At 41.8% G+C, this 18,996-nt stretch overlaps 3 protein-coding genes across 3 annotated transcripts in view; all 3 read left to right on the top strand.

Moving 5' to 3' along the window:
- inf2 (inverted formin 2) overlaps window positions 1-8,803 on the top strand; it is a 19,315-nt gene extending 10,512 nt beyond the window's left edge. Inside the window, 18 exon segments of the mRNA XM_025059294.1 lie at window positions 776-789; window positions 970-1,045; window positions 1,191-1,332; window positions 2,021-2,153; window positions 2,376-2,966; window positions 3,607-3,752; window positions 3,862-3,923; window positions 4,024-4,126; window positions 4,940-5,025; window positions 5,144-5,244; window positions 5,339-5,409; window positions 5,487-5,594; window positions 5,683-5,753; window positions 5,858-5,978; window positions 6,390-6,554; window positions 6,714-6,816; window positions 6,928-7,080; window positions 7,844-8,803. Of these exon segments, the coding sequence (XP_024915062.1) occupies window positions 776-789; window positions 970-1,045; window positions 1,191-1,332; window positions 2,021-2,153; window positions 2,376-2,966; window positions 3,607-3,752; window positions 3,862-3,923; window positions 4,024-4,126; window positions 4,940-5,025; window positions 5,144-5,244; window positions 5,339-5,409; window positions 5,487-5,594; window positions 5,683-5,753; window positions 5,858-5,978; window positions 6,390-6,554; window positions 6,714-6,816; window positions 6,928-7,080; window positions 7,844-8,754 (3,157 nt within the window). The 3' untranslated portion in view covers window positions 8,755-8,803.
- Window positions 8,804-11,805: 3,002 nt separating this feature from the next.
- On the top strand, window positions 11,806-16,018 carry adss1 (adenylosuccinate synthase 1). Its single transcript, XM_008322655.3, has 13 exons — window positions 11,806-12,194; window positions 13,055-13,157; window positions 13,245-13,307; window positions 13,400-13,450; window positions 13,545-13,611; window positions 13,743-13,850; window positions 14,057-14,138; window positions 14,211-14,337; window positions 14,438-14,592; window positions 15,254-15,378; window positions 15,467-15,564; window positions 15,647-15,796; window positions 15,882-16,018. The coding sequence occupies exons 1-13, from the start codon at window positions 12,006-12,008 to the stop codon at window positions 15,932-15,934; spliced, it is 1,371 nt and encodes a 456-aa protein (XP_008320877.1). The 5' UTR covers window positions 11,806-12,005; the 3' UTR covers window positions 15,935-16,018.
- Window positions 16,019-16,803: 785 nt separating this feature from the next.
- siva1 (SIVA1, apoptosis-inducing factor) lies at window positions 16,804-18,692 on the top strand. Its single transcript, XM_008322758.3, has 4 exons — window positions 16,804-17,012; window positions 17,353-17,541; window positions 17,998-18,151; window positions 18,477-18,692. The coding sequence occupies exons 1-4, from the start codon at window positions 16,892-16,894 to the stop codon at window positions 18,523-18,525; spliced, it is 513 nt and encodes a 170-aa protein (XP_008320980.1). The 5' UTR covers window positions 16,804-16,891; the 3' UTR covers window positions 18,526-18,692.
- Window positions 18,693-18,996: the final 304 nt, after the last annotated feature.

Raw genomic sequence — 18,996 nt, 5'->3', positions numbered from 1 at the left:
AAACCAGTGGTGCCCTATCAGTGGACTGAGATCTACCAGTAGATCACAAAGGGAGTTCTGGTAGATCACCAGCAATTAAAGACAAATATATATATATATATATATATATATATACATATATATATATATAATTCTAGTTTAATGTGTTTAGTAGTGACCATGTACTGTAAGAATCGACTCATATATTGACTCATGTATTGAATCATATTGTACAAGAACCAGTACAATCATCACATAATTACCTGAAAATAACAACAGGTCCATGTTTTTCCCACCTTGTTTCCCTGCAAATAAGTACAAGTATATTACAAAAAAAATATATTTAATGAAATATAATATGACAAAACATCACGAACATGAAGCGTTTGTGAATTCTTTTTTTCAATTTTAAAATTCATTCAGTGGGCCGGATTGGACCCCCTAATGGACCGGTTTTTGGCCAGCGGGCCGTATGTTTGACACCCTTGATATAAATTATGTTGGGTTTATATTAAGAACTATATTTTTGTGTTTTCAATGTAGGTCAATCACATACGCCTGGTCATTTGAAAAGACATGTTATCATTCTTTTAAAAAAGATATAATATAATAAAATAAATATATATAATATGATAAAATATAATGAATTATTATCTACTTATATGTTTAATATATGTATAAAAAATGTTATTATTATTATTTAAATTCTGTGCAAATTTTTTCCTTTAACTTTTGGATAAACGGTCACGAAAACCTGCTGGGGTTTCAGTTAAACCCATACGTTGCTGTTAAACAGTGGATCTGAATGTGGTGAATGAAGTTTGACCCTCCCTCAGGCTCTAAAGTGTCATCCACCACCTTGGGCCAATCAGACATGTGATTGGCCACGCCTCCCGAGTGATTGCTCACCTGTGAAAGAGTAACATTTGAACCATGGGAGAAGTTTGTGGTGCCCTTTTAAGATAATTTTCTTTAGAAATAATTCATGAGGGATTCCACTCAGAGCGCTGTTCTGTGCTTGTGTCGTTGCAGGACTTCAGCTGCTTGACCTTCTCCCTAAGTTGAGGTGAGCTCTTCTGTCTCCTTTGAATTTAAAAGCACAGTTTATTAAACGTCAGTGTCAGAGCGTGTCTAGTCCCAAAAGCTGAGAAATGTTGTGTGTTTTAAATGACCGGCGCTCGTCTCATTGGTGGAACGTTTGCGTTGCACAGGGAGCAGGAGGATGTGGACTTGATCATTCAGTGCGAAGCGTTTGAAGAGGCCATGGCTGAAGACGAGGAGGAGCTGCTGCGGCTGTATGGAGGCATCGACATGAGCAGTCACCTGGAGGTCTACACTACGCTGTTCAACAAGGTGGGAGGCCCTGAAAGCACCTTCCATTAGGCCAGTACTGCTGAAATGTTGGGCGGGGGGGGGAGCTGTGAGGACCACTGCTGTAATGCTTGAATGATAACCAGCCTCCAGTCACTAGGTGGCAGCAACTCATACAGTGGTTTGTACAGATAAATATATACATGTTATCAGGTTTTCAATAGTATTTTTATTTGTGGGGGTGTGAGTCGGGGGGGAGGTGGTGGGTGTGAAAATATTTCTGTCCCCAAGGGGCGTGGGGGGGGCATGACAGAAATTAATCGACATTAAACGAAGACTGAGTATAGCACATTTGGAAAATATCCTGTATGTATGTTTGTCCTACTGTGGCCTACATGTGAAATACAAGGATCCAAGACTGACCCCTAATGGTAGTTTTTAAAAAGAACTTCAGGGCAAATATTGCAGACTGACCAGAGTAAACTAAAAAACGAGTAATTTTGTAATTATTTCTGAAAACAAATCTTTTTTTTTTTTTTTTATCATGGCTGTACCATTAATATCCAAAAATAATTCTTCAGACCCTGGTCTAGATTTTTTTTTTTTTTTTTAAATCTATTTTACTTTTAATAATAAAGTTCAGGCAAAAAAAAGGACATGACTGACACAGATAACACTGACACTTGTTTTTTGTCTGTATGTGTGTGTGTGTGTGTTCTCCTGTGTGTAGGTGAGCAGCTCTCCAGCCTCTCTGCAGCTCCTGTCCATCCTGCAGACACTGCTGGTGCTGGGACCGAGCCGCTCCGACATCCGGCTGGCTCTGGAGGCCATTACGAACCGAGCCGTCCTCTTGGCCCAGGACTGTGAGTCAGCACTGGAGCTCTGTGGCTCTGGACTCCCCTGTAGATCCATATAAAATGGGAGGGGGCTGATTTCCTCCTCGGTTATTAGACCTCTTTTTAAACTGAGGGAATACTATGAGGAAACTGTTGTCCCGGGATTATAGCGGCATATAATAATAATATAATGTGAGATTAGTGACGGAGAAATCCACTGGCGTTTGTGTGTTTGGGTTTGTGCTCCAGCTCAGATGGAATCCTGTGAGAAGATCGTGCAGCGACTGTTGTTCCACAAAGGCGACAGCTGCCGGGACCGTCACGAACTGGACGGTCTGCTGCCCCGTGTGGACAAGGCCGTGCAGACCGAGCCGGACAGCGAGAGTTCAGATGTCGTCATGACGACCAATCAGAAACCACTGTGTGCCTCACCCCCTCCTCCTCTTCCTCCTTCTTCTGGCCCACCGCCCCCGCCACCTCCTCCGCCACCGCCGCCACCTCTACCTGGGGGGTTTGCACCTGCGCCACCTCCTCCTCCTCCTTTACCTGGCATGCCGTTGCTTAATGGTCCAGGTGTTCCTCCTCCTCCTCCCCCTCCTCCTCCTCCAGCTCTACCAGGAATGGGCATTGGGCCACCACCGCCTCCCCCCTTACCTGGCATGGCACCACCACCACCACCACCTCCTCCTCCTTTCCCCGGCATGGCACCACCGCCCCCACCAGGCATGATCGTGGCGCAGAGCAGCCAGTTCCTGGGCTGCGGTCCCCCAGCAAAAGTGTACCGATGTCCAACCTTGAGAATGAAGAAACTCAACTGGCAGAAACTACGTTCTGTTACTGGTGAGATGATTGTATTGTTTTATAGAACGTTCTGGTATTCTGCCGAGACTAATCAAACAGATCTTTGGTTTTCTGTCTGTGAACGAGACCGAGCTTTTCTTGAACCACGGCACATGCTTTACATTGGAAAAATGTCCGGCGGTCGACAACCTTTAAAAAATGTCAAATGTCAAAATGTATTGAGATATAGTAATACTTACTGAAACCTGGGCCTGTTTAGCTGAACACGACAGGAATTGAAGAAAGACAGTCTCTTGTTTTTTTTTTTGGTTTTTTTTTTACAATTTGAAAAGCCCTGTTTCAATAAAGTCTCTGATAATAACAGTCATGCTCTCCAAGGCTAAGCTAAAGCTAGTCCTACTGTCCAGGCCTTTTGACTTTGAATTCATTTGGGACTTAACTCCAACTCTTTACCATTAATGTCATTATTACTGCCGCCTACTGGAAGGTAAAACAAATGCACAGAGGACAGAGTCCCTGCTGAAGATCACAGCATCATGTGACTCTGAAAAATGTAGGGAGATTATTATTTATTATATTTGGTTCTTTAATTCATTACTTTAAAATGTATTATTATTATTAAAAAGCCTAGTTCCCATTGGCTGATGACAGCTTCCTGTCGTTGTCCACATACACACAGATGGTCCCTCCATGTGGGCCTCGGTTCAGAAAGAGCCTCCTCCTCGGGAGCCGGACTACAGCAGTATCGAGCAGCTGTTCTGTCTCCCCGTCACCGAGCACAAAGACAAGGGGGCAGCTGCTCCTGTCAAGAAGGAGCCTAAAGAGGTGCGCTTGGTCAACACTTAGCACGGCTCCTCGGGGCAAAAAAAACACCTGATTATCAAAAAAAAGACAGTCTCCTCACTGTGTCTACCTGCTGCCTTCTCTTCAACAGATCACGTTTATTGATCCAAAGAAAAGCCTGAATTTGAACATTTTCCTAAAGCAGTTCAAATGGTAAGTCTGTGATTTTTACAAGGTTTTTTTTTTAATCTCTTGTGGGATATTTTGTAAAATCCTTTTTTTTCTTCTTCTTCTTTTTTTTTTTCCTACTCAGCAGATATTAGGAGTTTGTGTCCATGATTCAGAACGGGGATCGAAGTAGGTTTGATGTGGAAGTTTTGAAACAACTCCTGAAGCTTCTGCCAGAGAAACATGAGGTGAGTCTGCATTCAAAAATATTCTAGGGGGCGCTGTCATTATAAGCCAAGTTTTACAAGTTTTCCATTTGAAACTGGATGTGTAAACAAATGACTTAATCATATTTACTAGCGATGTCTGACTAAAATTGACCGATATTATCGGCCCGATATTAGCATAATTATGTAATATCTGTAAGGCTTATTATCGGTTTTACCTCCGATAATGAAACCCAATAATGCTATGTCTGGGTTTCGCCAAATATACTAGAATCTCTGTAGGGTACTGAGACGTTTACCACAGTTTTGGGGGAAAACAGCCGCATATATCGGTATCAGTTGATATCGGAATCGGAAATTAAGTGTTTGGCCGATATCGGCATATCGGAGATTAGCAAAAAGGTCATATCGAACATCCCTAATATTTATACATTTTTACACCCAAGGCTGTTGTATGTTACAGTGACCCCTTGTGGTGGAGGTGCAAAAATGAGCATGTGAAACGGTTCAGATATCCCCTCCCTCATGGAGAGACTCGACTTGGGGCAACAAATTAATTGCCCTTAAGCTAGCAGATTAGACAACTCTGATTGTTCTGAAATTTCTGCTGTTGCGCTGTTTCTAGCTTCCCTGAGCTCCGACGAAGTTAGGAGCGAGATGAGCCGATAGCTAGTGATTATTGTTGGTTTAAAAAAAAAAAAAAAAAGTTATAAATGTCAGAATTCTCGGGGGAGGGCGCCCTTCCTGGGCCCGCTACCGCTGGTTCAAACCTTGACGTCCACTGGGAAATGACGTTGTCCATGAAGCCGTTCTTATGCCGTATTTTTACCTCAGATTGAAAACTTGAAGTCCTTCCAAGGAGAAAAAGAGAAGCTGGGGAACGTCGACCGTTTCTACGCCACCCTCCTCACGGTGCCATGGTAACTTTCATCACTGACTCATGTTTGTTTGTTCAACGTTTAGTTTTTTTCCACTCGGTGCTACGTCTGCCAACTCTCTTGGCCCGAGTAAACTCAGCCTCTGTGTTCGACTCTGCAGTTATCAGCTGAGGATAGAGTGTATGCTGTTGTGCGAGGAAACTTTGTCGGTACTGGACATGCTCAAACCTAAGGTGGCGCTGGTGGAGGAGGCGTGTCAGTGTGAGTACAGCACGTCTCGCTGGAGTTGGATTCATTATCTTATTTATAATGAAATTAACCCATGGTGCTTTTTTTTTTTTTTTTTTTTCCACAGCTCTGAGGGAGAGCACGCTCATACCCAGTTTCTGCAGACTCATCCTGGACGTTGGAAATTTTCTGAACTACGTGAGCTGCGCTGTCTCTTGTTTTCTACTAAACGCGATATGGAAGTTCTTTAATTTATTTAATTTCTTCTTTTCCAGGGAAGTCACACAGGAAATGCCGTAGGCTTTAAGATCAGTTCTCTGCTCAAGCTGACAGAGACCAAGGCCAACAAGAGCCGCATAACGCTGCTGCATCACATCCTAGAGGTACACGGTAATTTTTTTTTTCCCATTTTTGTCATGCATTTATTCCTAAGTCTGTTAGTTACCCCAATATGTGGCTCGTTCTTCAAAGGAAGCGGAGGCAAATCATCCAGAGCTGCTGGCTCTGCAAGACGATTTGGCAATCTGTGAAAAAGCTGCAGGGTAAAAATAAAAAAAAAAAACCCTTTCACATCCTCGTCCTGTTTATATTCTCCTTTTTTGGTGTAAGATACAGAACATGACGCGTGTTCACGCTCTGTCCTCAGAGTTAACCTGGAGTCTCTTCAGGGTGAAACCAGTGCCTTACTGAAACGGCTGAACGAGACCACCAAAAGGGTCTCCAACTCGGTGGAGGAGGTGAAGGAGCAGTATGCAGGAGTACTGGAAGTAAGATGCACGAAGTTTAGGGATGTCCGATATTACCTTTTTGCCGATATCGTCCAAACACTTAATTTCCGATACCAATAGTACCGCAGAGGACACATTTCATTGTGTGCAGTGTACCTAAAAGGACACATTTCATTGTGTGCAGTGGTGTGCTGGTTCACAATGACAGTACTAGTAATAGTTTCACTTCAAAACTATTTTTAGGTTACATCATCTGGGCGAAACCAAGCATTGCGTTCGCAGGTCTTCATTATCGGAGGAAAAACCGATAACGATTCTTACCGATATTACATCATTAATCTAGTATCGGCCGATAATATCTGACATCCCTTAAAAAGTTGAGCCAAAATGTACATTTACAGCGTCGTGAACCGAGTCAGTTTTAAATGACCCTAAATTGATCTGCTCCAGGGAAGTGTGGAGGCATTTCGCACTATAAGTAAAAAGTTCGCAGAGATCGACAGTCTGAGGAGCGAGCTGGCCGTCTACCTATGTGAGGACGCCAACAACCTGTCGCTGGAGGAACTCTTCAGTACCATGAAGACCTTCCGAGGACTGTTCATTAAAGCACTGAAGGTCAGACGCAGCGATGTCGCTGTTTTTAACTTGGTGCGATCAAGCTGTAATCTTTTTTTTCTTCTTTTTTTTTTTTTTACTGTCCAATTGAAGTAAGAGTGTTGAGTACAGTTTGTTCTTGGCGTGAGTGAGTGACATCACCCTCTCTCATGATAACAGGAAAACAAATCCATGAAGGAACAAGCAGCCAAGGCTGAGAAGAGAAAGAAGCAGCTGGCAGAGGAAGAGGCCAAGAGACAGAAGGGAGAGAACGGGAAAATAAGTAAGTTGTTGAACAGCCTTTGTTTGTTTCTGTCACTGCACCAGAGATTTCACACCGAGATGGAATTTGATTGGCAGGTGTTACAATTCTCCTTTGTCCTTGTCCCTCCAGTCAAGAGAGGCATCGTGCCACAGGACGACGGCTGCATCGTCGACCTTCTGCTGGCAGATATCAGGAAAGGCTTCAGCCTAAGAAAGACCAGGCCCAGGTGCGATTCGGAAAGCCTCCCTTCTAGTGAAATGCGTAGGGATACCCACCCACCTGGTAAGGACGAGAGACCGTGGCCACCACCTGCAGTTGTCAGCTCCGCCCCTGAGACATTTAACCACGGGCTGGAGCTCAGCCTTGCTGCTTTTGTCGAGGCTCTTTTATTTGCATGTCAAAGCCACTCAGGTCGCGCTAAGCTTCCTCCATCTCTCTGCTGCTTTGAGCCGCATTAGCCTCTGCTTCAATGCTTTGCCAATTTTTGTCATTCATGTCATTCATTCCTGCCCACACTGACAATAACAGTGATGTCTGATATGAACATTTTGCCAGTATCCGATACGCCGACATTGTCCCAACAATTAATTTCCGATTCCGATATCAGCTGATACTGATAGAGGGGCAGTGATTGCCTGGTGGTTAAGATGTTAAGTTGAATTGAAATACTATTGAGTTCATGGTAATAATAATATTCTGCATGATTATTATGATTACCATGCAGAGTGGTATTTTGATTATTAATTAATAAAATTAATAAAATGAGCTGCAATGCTGCCATCTAGTGACATTCACTTTCATGTACAGTCGTTTTTCCCCAAAACTATTTTTAGGGCACACATCATTTGGCAAAACCCAGGCATTGCATTATTGGGTTTTTCATTGATTCAGATATTACATAATTATGCTAATATCCGGCCGATAACGTTGGTCAGCCAATATTATCAGACATCCCTAATAACAACCCATTTTGAAAGAAAAAAAAAAAGCTGTTTTTAACATTTGCCTATCACATCAGTTCTGTCTCTTTCCTCCTCCCACACAGGGTCAAATGTCAAGCCTGTAGAAGAAGAAGCCGCAGAATCAGCCACCAGTTTCACACCAAAGTCTCAGACAGAGGCTCACCCAGTCAGCGCAGGAGGGGGGAACGACATCATCAGCCCGCCAGACAATGCTCCACCAGCTCGGCCGAGTGTCACAGCAGACGAGCCAGCTGCACCTCCCAAAACACTCCCCGCAGAGCCAGCCGCAGCAGCGCAGGCACCCCCGGAAAGACCGGTGTCTTTACAGGGGAGCCCCCGCCCAGAGGAGCCAGTGCTGCCGCTTCATACCACCGCCTCACCCCCTCTGCCTGAGGCTGAAGTCGATCATCAGCCCTGTCCCTCCTCAAGTGGCATTTCATCAGATTCAAACGAGACCAGCGTCCTCAGCCCGTTCTCCCTCTCTGACTCTGACCTGATTGAGGCTGCGTTAGACAGCGCCCCCAGCCTGACACCTGAGCAGCTGACGTCCGAGCAACAGACGGATGTAACTGCCCAGGATTGTCCTTTGCCCCATACAGACATTACTCAGAGTAGTGAAAGCAAAACAAGTGATCGAATCCATTTGACGACGGTAAAAGAGAGCAGCGGTGAAGAGCAGGAGTCCATTACCGTCACAACCTGCAGCCGCGATGAGGCCGCCAGCCCCGAGCACTCGGATCCTAAAAGCAATTTGAGCGTTGGCAGCAGAGTGTGTGACGTCCCTGATGGACTGGAATCAGAAGATCACCTCCCGCTGCCTGGAGCAGGAAAAAATCAGCAGGGCTTCTTTAAACGAGGCAAAAAGAAGAACAAAGGTAATCTGTGCATTAACCTCAATAAACTTCCTGTTTGGAGTGCATGTGTGAAAGGAAAATCAACGTGTGTGTTTTTAATGCATTTTACAGTTTACATAATATTGCAAATGTGCGTGTGACCACATGTAGATGTTATTAAAGACTGCGAATGCAGTGTGCAGCACTTTATTTACAGATGTTTTTTTTAATGCTGAAAACAATGATTCCAAGTCTGTGGTCAGTCTGTTTGAACTCTGTTCTCCGTTTTGAAACACAAGGTAACAGTGGGAAAGGACACACTAAACATAAAACAGGCTGCATGTTGCAGTGAGGTAGGTCAAAACCCCCGAGACGGCGCGCTGTGCACAGGACCCTCGTCCTGACGAGCTGTCAATCACTGTCAACGCTTTGTCCAGAATAACGCCTCATTGTGGATCTAACTGGAATCTGGATTCCATTTGTCTGTGTTGTCCAGCTTTTAACCCTCGCTCTCTTAGATCACTTTTTTTCTTCTTTTTTTTTTTTTTTTTTTTTTTTTTTTTTTTAAATAAGTAATTGACACCGTGCACATCTCCCATGGTGCTTCTAATGTCCAATCCTAGCGGGTTCAATGGGGGGGGGAGGGGGGGTTCCTAAAATCTTCAGATTTCCTTTAACCCATGATCTAACAACAACATTCTGGTTTCAAGCAGCCGTGCAGTTTGTGACGTCTCGTGAAGTCATCGTGGACTTCAGTCGTTCCATGACAGCTTTCACTTTGGTGTCTTCTCCTTCCATGTTTCTTTGTCCATTCCCAAATCTTCTCCAAAAAAAAAAAATGTTTTTTTATGTATTAACAAAACACTTGTGTGCTTCCTGTAAAGTGTGCTAATCTGTGAAACGATGCCTTTACTGTCTGTGCGCCTAATACATTAAATTAACTGAAATAAAAAGTAAACTAATGGCAATCACACAACCTTTTTCTACCCACCGTCTTATGAATGCCATAAAATGAAACCATTTTACATTGTTAATAAGATGATAAGAAGGCAAATTAAAGTGTTTTTTATAATATCACATTAATGTAAGCTTTTGTTTTCCTCAGGTGACTCCAGACAAAGGAGAGCAAGAGGCAAAAGAAAATAATGTTGTGAACTGGAACATCCTTAGCTTATTTAATCCTATGGGAATATTGACCATGCTCCAGAGGATGCAGGACCTTCTTTTTTGCACAGACTGAGACTAGGGAACGCACCCGTGCCCCGGTGTCAGTAGACGTGTCACTTTATAAAGATGAAACCTTTGTGTGTTTATTTGTGTTTCTGAACCAAACTTATTTCAAACAAAAAAAAAATCTGAATATTATTTGTATGTTTTGTATAGTTGTTACATGCGTTTGAAGTCAATTTAATATGAGTTGAGTTTACACTTAGGACCAAGACATAAAAATGTTTTTTTTTGTATATTATTCATATGATCTTTAACAGAAATGATGAGCAGCAGATAAGAGATGTAACTTTTAATGTGAAGTATATTTTAATAAAATGTTATTGAATTGTATTTTTTTTATATAAGTCTATTCACTCTAATGGCCATAGGGGGCGTCAGAAGAGTATACACACAATGAATGTAAGGTTAGAGTCTATACATCTGAATGGTCAGCTCCGATTTATGCTACTTTTAGGTTTTATTGCTGTGTCATAAACAACGTAGAACTTCCCTCACCAATAGTCTTCATGGGTTTGTTTTTATTGTGACTACATTTTTCCCATCACTGTTATATTTTGCGAGGCATTTTAATCCATTCAAACTCATAAACAGTGTTAATGTTCAGATGTTTTTAATGGCAATTCCCCCAAAGATTAACCCTGGAAAAACTTTTGTTTTTATAAAATTATTTCAGTGGAAATATACTTTTCTAACAATTAAAAAAAATAAAAATTGTGTTTATTTCAGATTTCTCTCCATACATCATCATACTCAACCAATGTATTTTTAAGAGTTTGACGATCAAATAATAATAAATACAGATTTTAAAAAATACACGTGTCTGTTGCATTATGTTGATTCAAATCTTTTACGGTCTTTTTAAGAAAAAAACCTAGTAAGTGTTCACATACAATCTATGCCATAAGGAAAACAGGCTCTTAAGTGATTTAGCTTTAGCATGAGCTAATTAGCTAAGCGCTAACAAAGATATGCTTTGTGCCTTTATCACGCAAACTCACGTAAATAATACGTAAATTTATATATAACTAAAAATGAAACTTTTTATTCTTTCTGTGGAGGGCGCACCCATATGACCGACAGTCCGGTCCTGGGCCCTAGTCGTGTATAAAATACAATTCGATACCATATATATAGGATGAAGATGTCCAAAGATGGCTGCCAGGGACAGAACCGTCCAGAGAAACTACGACATACAGTATATTTCAGGAAAACTATTCACACTCGAGTCCGAGTCTTTGTCCTGACTGGTATTAATGAATGATTAAAACGATTAACGTCATGGGAAACTCTAAGTCCAAACACACAGCACCAAAGGCAAATACCAAACATAATTATATTATTGTTTTCAATGAGACGAAACCAAAGCTCAAAAGAAAGTCGACAGGAGTACACAGCACCCCCTAGAGGTCAGTATGAAGAAATACGAATATGAGAACATTTTTCCGTGACTGGATCTTTGCTGGATACTTAAAAGTAAAAAAGAAATAAATCTTCTAAAGCAGCAATTGTTCTGTCTGCGGCTACAGGTGGGATCTGCAGGGACATGCTGGTTGGAAAGTTGGCAATTCCGTTTTACTTTTTAAATCTTTTGCTCTTTATCCAATCTAAACTGGTTTGATGATTAATATTGCTACATAATGCCCTCTAGGCAGAGTCGGCTCTTGGCAATGACCATATTAATGGTCGATAGGGGGCCACAAAACCTAAAGAAGAACTGTTTTTATTTATGAAACGCTGCTTTTGTAATTTTGTAAAAAAAAATATACATATATATACATATATAAAATACTATAAAAAGTTACTTTAGTGTTTATGTTTGTATATAACAGGTCCAAACCTCTGTCTGTGCTAAATATTGTCCAATGTGGCTGAGTTTGACTGAACATGTTGTATATTGTATTCATATTGTGTGGAATTTGATGTTTGTAAATGGAAAAGTCTGAGACGGATTAACGTTTACGTCATAAATCGTTGTTCTAATCCCGGTGCCGTTCACACCACAGCGTGTTGTGAACATGTAGACGGGTCAGAGCTGCAGCTCCAGTCCAGACCCTTGATCCCAGCGTGCTGCGCGTCTGGCTCTGACATCATCGGTTATGAGGTTACACATATGGCAATGCCACCACTCCAGACGGGTTAGTCGTCTTCTTGGGACCGACGGACTAGATCCTCCACCGCCGTCATGTCGCACACCTGGTCGGCAAAAGACCAGAAAAACACGAGTCAGCCGGGAGCCGTGGGGCAGAAGAGACCACGCAACGACACCGGGAACAAGGTGACGGTGGTGCTCGGCGCGCAGTGGGGAGACGAGGGCAAAGGCAAGGTCGTTGATTTGTTGGCGACCGAAGCGGACGTCGTCTGCAGGTGCCAGGTAAAAAACAAAAACAAAACAAAAGAAGTCTCGTCTGTGTGTTGTTGATATTTTAATTCGTTTTCACTGAGTCGAACCAAAGGTCCGTTAGAGCAACAGGTGGAAACAAGTGAACATTTGAACTCTGGAGGCAAATCTGTGTATATTCTCAGTTACAGACAGTGGCAGTAAATCCCGGTGGGTGTGTTTAAGCATAACAAGGCTATAGTTAGCTACAGCTAGCTACAGTTAGCCCTTTATAATGATCTTGGTGGATAAAGTTACTTTATTGGTCTGAACAAATCTGAGCTTAAAGCAACTTTATCCCAACTCCTGACAACGAGCACCGTCTGGTCGTGTGTGAAGACTGAGTTAGTGTTAAGTTTAGGAACAAACAACAACAACAAGCAGACAATTTATGTTCTGTCTACTTTCTTGAGAAACACAACCCTGTGCTCACTCCAGCTCCAGTCTCTCAGTGAGTCCTGCCAACTGTTGCTGTGTTGTACTAACTGCACTGACAGCAGCAGCAGTCTGTGTTCTGAAGGCTTGAGAGCCCCACCCATCGGGCTGGTGCGAGGTCACATTCTCATCTCAGGGTGGCTTGTTATGTGAGAAGGCCAGGTCTTAGCCCAAGGGAACAGAGCGGAGGACCCACCAGCACCGGCCAAGTTTGTTAAAATAGGTCCTGGGAAAGCTCACGGTGGTGGGAAAAGGTCGGCTTATCACCGTCTCCTGAAAATTAGACAGGACATGTGCACTGGGCTGGAACATCCTCCTAATGGGCTGCTTCATGCTGAACATGACTGTAATGATTGACATACAGCGGAACAATCCCCGTGGTCACAAGACATTGTTCTGCTCCTGCTTGTCACTTGTAGGGTGGAAACAATGCGGGACACACGGTGGTTGTGGACGGCAAGGAGTACGACTTCCACCTTCTCCCAAGTGGGATCATCAATCCCAAAAGCATATCGCTCATTGGTACGCTCTTCGATCTTTAACCTTTAGACAGAACCTCGTAAAGAGCAGTGATATTTACAACTGTCAAATCTCCTGCGGCCCCTGTAGGTAACGGAGTAGTCATACATCTACCTGGGCTTTTTGAGGAAGGCGACAAAAATGATAAGAAAGGTACGTTAAACTGTCAATAGAACCTAATGGTGTACGATGTACGTTCAGATGAGTGTGTTCTCACAATGAATTCGCCGCTGCCCTCTGAGCAGGTCTGAAAGGCTGGGAGAAGAGACTGATCGTCTCGGACAGAGCTCACCTCGGTAACTATGTCGTAAAAGGATCCATCTTAAAATGTATAAATCATCTATGAATGTGTAAACGTTGGGTTTTCTGACTTCCCTTTTCCTCCTACAGTCTTTGACTTCCACCAGGTTGTCGATGGTTTACAGGAATCTGAAAGACAGGCACAAGAAGGAAAGAAGTAAGGAAACCTGGAAAGGAACATGGTGGAGCCGCGAATGTGTCCGCGCCCCCTAGTTTTATTCATATTAAAAAGCACAGTAGAGGTTTCGTCAAACCGCTCTAATTCCCTGTTTTTTTTTTCTTTGCCAGTATTGGAACAACCAAGAAGGGCATTGGACCTGCGTATTCCAGCAAAGCTTCTCGCACCGGGTTGCGTGTATGTGACCTCCTGGGTGACTTCAAGGACTTTTCAACCAGGTAAAAATCCACAGGGAAAATGGCAGCTTCTGGGTGTTAACAGTAGATTAAGTTATTTTTGATTAAATTAATATCGGACATCCCTAATGATTTCTGGGTTTTTTGTTTCTTCTGCAGATTCAAGAACCTGAAGTTATTCGTGATTAAATTAATATCGGACATCCTTAATGATTTCCGTTTTTTTTTTTTGTTTGTTTCTTCTGCAGATTCAAGAACCTCGTCCACCATTATCAGTCCATGTATCCTTCTCTGGAAGTTGACATTGAGGACCAACTGAAAAAACTTAAGGTAGACGTTCATTAGGCGTCTGTCATGACGCGGTGAATTGTTGAAGTAAAGTGTATTTATTGTATTGTACAGGAGTATGCTGAGCGATTGCGGCCGATGGTCAGAGATGGGGTCTATTACATGAACGAAGCTCTTCACGGACCGCCAAAGAAAATTCTGGTTGAAGGGGCCAACGCTGCTCTGCTGGACATTGACTTTGGTAGAGTTAGTGCTGGTTATTGTTTGGTGATATTTTCACTTCTGTACAGAATCTCTGTGTTATTGACAAAATGTTTTGTTTGTTTTTTGTTTCGATTTAGGGACTTATCCTTTTGTGACATCATCAAACTGCACCGTGGGCGGCGCGTGCACAGGCCTCGGCATCCCACCGCTGAATATTGGTGATGTGTTTGGTGTAGCGAAGGCCTACACCACCAGGGTGGGAATTGGAGCGTTCCCTACAGAGCAGCTCAACGTAAGCCCTGGATGTTGTTTTTTTTGTGTGTGTGATTTTAAAGCAACACGGACTTGGATTTAGCAACATCTAGGGGTAAAGTTGGATATTGTGGTTGGATCTTGCTCACATTGCCTTTACTGGGACGAATAAGAAATCTTTGTTGCACTAGCGTGATTAAAATATACACATGTATTGTTAACCCAACGATGTGAAATACAAACAATAGACGTGCGATTTAAAACAAATGAATCCAAACTGTACACGTTTGTTTTCTCATGTCAGCCTCATTGAGCATTTTATTCTGTGGAGGAGAGTCATGTGACATGTTATGTAATTGATGATACTGAGCTTGGCATGCACACATTGTTTATGGTTCAGTGGGCGGTTGGACCAGCAGCTGAGCTGTGGTGCAGTGAAGGAGAAGAAAGTGCAGCTGTCAAATTTTGTGAGAGACCGGCTCAAACACACTGGTCACATGTTCACAGAGATAAATTTAGGGCCAGAGACAGAGTTCAGGATATATTTACTGTGTGTGCTTGGATTGTGTTACTGGTCACGAACATAGGTCAAGATGTTAAAACTTTATCTGCCAGCCCATGTGGTGGGTTGTTTTACGCTTACAATGTAAAACAATGTACTGTTGAGAAATTAAAAATGATTATTTTCCTGTATGTTGCAGGCAGTAGGAGAGCTGCTGCAGACAAGAGGTCACGAGGTCGGCGTAACCACGGGCAGGAAGCGACGTTGCGGATGGTTGGATCTTGTCATCGTCCGATACGCTCACATGATCAATGGCTTCACAGCGTAAGTGGCAAAAACATGGCAGCAAAATCAGACAAATAAAAACATCACCATAATTCACCTCACCAAGAGCGTGTCGCTTTCTGTGCAGCATTGCCTTGACAAAACTTGACATTCTGGACGTGCTGGATGAAATCAAAGTTGGCGTTGCCTACAAACTTAATGGGAAGAGAATTCCCCATTTTCCAGGTAATTTAACATATAAACAAAAATAAGAGGTTTTGAGAAACCTTTATAAATATTATGGATTTTTTTAAACTTTCTATTATAGCAAATATGGATGTTCTGCACAAAGTGGAGGTCGAGTATGAGACCTTACCAGGCTGGAAGACAGACACATCTGCTGCCAGGAAGTGGAACGACCTCCCAGCTAAGGCACAGAACTACATCCGCTTCATTGAGAACCACATTGGAGTTCCCAGTGAGTTCCACACCTCATAAACCTTTGAATACTAGTAAATGGAAAAGCATCTGTTGACTTTGTTACTCTCTTTATTTCCCCTTAGTCAAGTGGGTTGGAGTTGGAAAGTCCAGAGAATGCATGATCCAAATGTTTTAAAGGAAAACCACCATCACCATCTTAATCCTTTTCATGGACGACACATACAATGGCATCTTTTCATCAACTTCTCTTCATTATTTAATAAAAAAAAATCTCCTCGGGCCCTAAAAAGTGTTTGCTATGCCTGTGTTGTTGTTCTTGTATAGTATTAATAAATGAGGGTACATGGCAGAATAAATAACTTTATTTTTCATTCTACTCCTAAGTGCAGAATGGGACAGTTGTCATTTCAAGCTGCAGAAACTCAAGTATGTAAAAATTAATTTTTAATTATTATTTTTTTAATTTTACTAATAAAGATTTACTTATGATTAGAAACATAACATACTCTATGGTTGTACAGCAGTGGTGACATGAGAGATACTGACACTGACCATTAGATGTTGCTCAGTCCTATTCATTGACCCCTTATAGGTACATAACTTATCGTACTATGCATTAAAGGAAGTTAAATGTGGTGAAACAAAACAAAAACCCACACTTCGCCATCTCTGGTTTAAGATACAGCGAAACATCTTACTATAAGTTTGGTCATTGTGGGTTGCCGTAAAACTATGGTGGCTTCAGAGTACGAGATTACGTGTCAGTGAAAAAGTTTTATCAGGGCGATAACAAAATATTATGGTTTCAAATTAATTTTACTCTTTAAATAAACAAATAATTGTAGAAACTGGTATAATTTGAAAAACACATATAACTGAAACGCGTATTATAAACAATAAACAAATGATAATGTTTTTTTATTAAAACCAGGCAAAGAAGAAAAACCAGAGTTCATGAACGCACCACGACACACACGGCGCCAAATAACGTGATTGGTTCTAGGCTTTCATGTGACGATAAAGGGCACCTCGGATTGGCTCGGAGCCGCCTTCTCTGTGTTTTTCCGCAAGAAACAAGCGTAGCAACTTGTAAGGGGTTTGTTCTGCGTAGGACCCAGATTTATCTGCCAAAATGCCAAAAAGAGCCTGTCCTTTCCCGGAAACATTCTCTTCCCAATATAAAATACACGTCGGTCAACATGAATTGAATAATTTTGGCGTGTTTGGAAGTAAATACAGACAGGAAATCTACGGTAAGTGCCCACGAGCAGTTATAAGTTAGCTGCGCAGCTCCACGCATGCGCTTTGTATTCAGGACCACTGGTGTTTTGAGTTGTATCTTTCCATGTTCATAAAGTAGTCGATCAGTCGTTATGTTTGTCGGCAGTGGCTTTATTTATTTTTTTGACCAATTATTGAACGAAGAACCTGAATCACTAGTGTTTAAGTTAGCTGTTTGTAGTAGTCTGTGTGTGTAAATGTATATAAATATTATCTAGTAGTTTGTGAAGCCTGGCTGGGAGTAATGGAGCGTAGCCCTGGGCAAATCATGTAACATCACTCTCTGAAAACTGCTTGTTTATGTTGTCACAGAAAAGACGACGAACCTGCTCTTCAATGGTGCTAAGGCCGTGATGGGTAAAATATGGACTGGGGAGGAGAAGTGTAAAGAGTCGCAGACAAACGGACACGTAGAGACACCTGTGAATAGCCAAACCCTGCTGAGAGGACAGACGCTGATTGGACAGGACGGTAGACTGACCAGAGCAAGCGCCGCACAAGGTGAGTGTGACCTAACGAGATGGAGTAAATATAAACATATCGCGAATGAGTAGTGTTGGAATTCAACAACTTGGCCATGTGGGTAACCTCAAGGTCTAATATTTAACCTCAGCGTGCAACTAGGGTGGACATTACGGTGCCAAACATTAAAACAGTTACGTTTTTCATCTTCAAAATCTTGATGTTATTACTGTACTACCACGACTGCTACAATTTGCAGATAATCTAACTATTAATTCGATTAATTATTTTCGGTACTGCTCGCTACTAATCATTTTGGTTAATGTGCAGTGTATCCGACAACATTAAAGTTGTAAAGTGATAATTATCATCAGCTGCGTTTTCATTGCTGTCAATAGTTGGTGCAGTTCACGTTTCCTCCAGCAGATGTCAGTGTTGCCGTAACAGAGGTTTCCACTGAGGTTTTTACTGTTGTTGCCTGTGTGCTGTGTGTAGTTGCATCAGTGGCTCCCGTGGGCTGCTGTGTTTATAAGAAGAGCCCGGGAAGCAGGACGCCATGCTCCCAGTGTGACCGGCCCACATGTTCCTCCTGTTCACGTCAATGCTCGCGTTGCTCAAACAACTGTTGCTCTGTCTGCACCATCATAGAGTAAGTAACACTGTACAGTCATCTGCATTATTGTAGGTAGATAAAATCAGAACTACAGCAAACAGTACTCATTACAAGCTAACTACAGATTACAGTAGAAATATCTGGTTGGAGGTATTGGGTAACTAAATGAACTCACTGTGATAACAATACTAATGTTGGTTCATTACAAACTATTAACTAACAACTAACTAATACTAATGTATTCCTTTTCCTAATTGTAATGGGTTTTGTTTCTTCTTATAAGTAGATGCTTAGAAACAAAATAAAACTACATTAAAATACAAAATATCATGAGTTTAATATTTTACTTTTTTTTTTGCAGCTACAGTGGGAGGTATGATGAAGTGGTGTGCTGCAGCTGCTCTACATAAGAAAACCACTGGAAGGGTCAGGAGTTTGTTGTAAATATTGATGTATCCTCTGAACTGAATGCTTTGTTTTTAATACCTGTGAAATTTTATATGACAACCAAATAATTGTCTGTGTGTATATATGTGCAATAACTCAACTGAAATAAACTTGAAACATTTTATACGTAGTTATGTTCGCCCAATTTTCTCTGTTCGTGTTCATGCGTACAGTGTGCTGTTAGATATATTTATCACTATATTTATAGACTGTAATGTGTGTGTATATATATGTGTGTATATGTGTGTATATGTGTATATATATGTATATATATGTGTATATATATATATGTGTGTGTATGTATATATATATATATATACACACACCAGAAGAGATAAATGCACAAACTAGTTAAAAAATAGGAAAAATAATTATGCATTTACCTCAAATACAAATAATGGGAGATAAAGTAGCTTTAAATGTCTGCTGTGAAA

This window comes from Cynoglossus semilaevis, chromosome 1 (assembly GCF_000523025.1).
Source record: "Cynoglossus semilaevis isolate Cse_v1.0 chromosome 1, Cse_v1.0, whole genome shotgun sequence".
NCBI lineage: Eukaryota > Metazoa > Chordata > Actinopteri > Pleuronectiformes > Cynoglossidae > Cynoglossus > Cynoglossus semilaevis.
This window is presented reverse-complemented; position numbering and strand designations above follow the sequence as displayed.

What these genes read in the sequence shown, in the direction of transcription:
- adss1 (XM_008322655.3), top strand. Translation starts at nt 12,006, where the DNA reads ATGTCGCACACCTGGTCGGCAAAAGACCAGAAAAACACGAGTCAGCCG. An exon ending in CTCGGACAGAGCTCACCTCG is followed by an intron (nt 13,451 to 13,544) that starts GTAACTATGTCG and finishes TTCCTCCTACAG; the next exon opens with TCTTTGACTTCCACCAGGTT. An exon ending in GAACCACATTGGAGTTCCCA is followed by an intron (nt 15,797 to 15,881) that starts GTGAGTTCCACA and finishes ATTTCCCCTTAG; the next exon opens with TCAAGTGGGTTGGAGTTGGA.
- siva1 (XM_008322758.3), top strand. Translation starts at nt 16,892, where the DNA reads ATGCCAAAAAGAGCCTGTCCTTTCCCGGAAACATTCTCTTCCCAATAT. An exon ending in ATACAGACAGGAAATCTACG is followed by an intron (nt 17,013 to 17,352) that starts GTAAGTGCCCAC and finishes ATGTTGTCACAG; the next exon opens with AAAAGACGACGAACCTGCTC. An exon ending in CAGAGCAAGCGCCGCACAAG is followed by an intron (nt 17,542 to 17,997) that starts GTGAGTGTGACC and finishes TGCTGTGTGTAG; the next exon opens with TTGCATCAGTGGCTCCCGTG.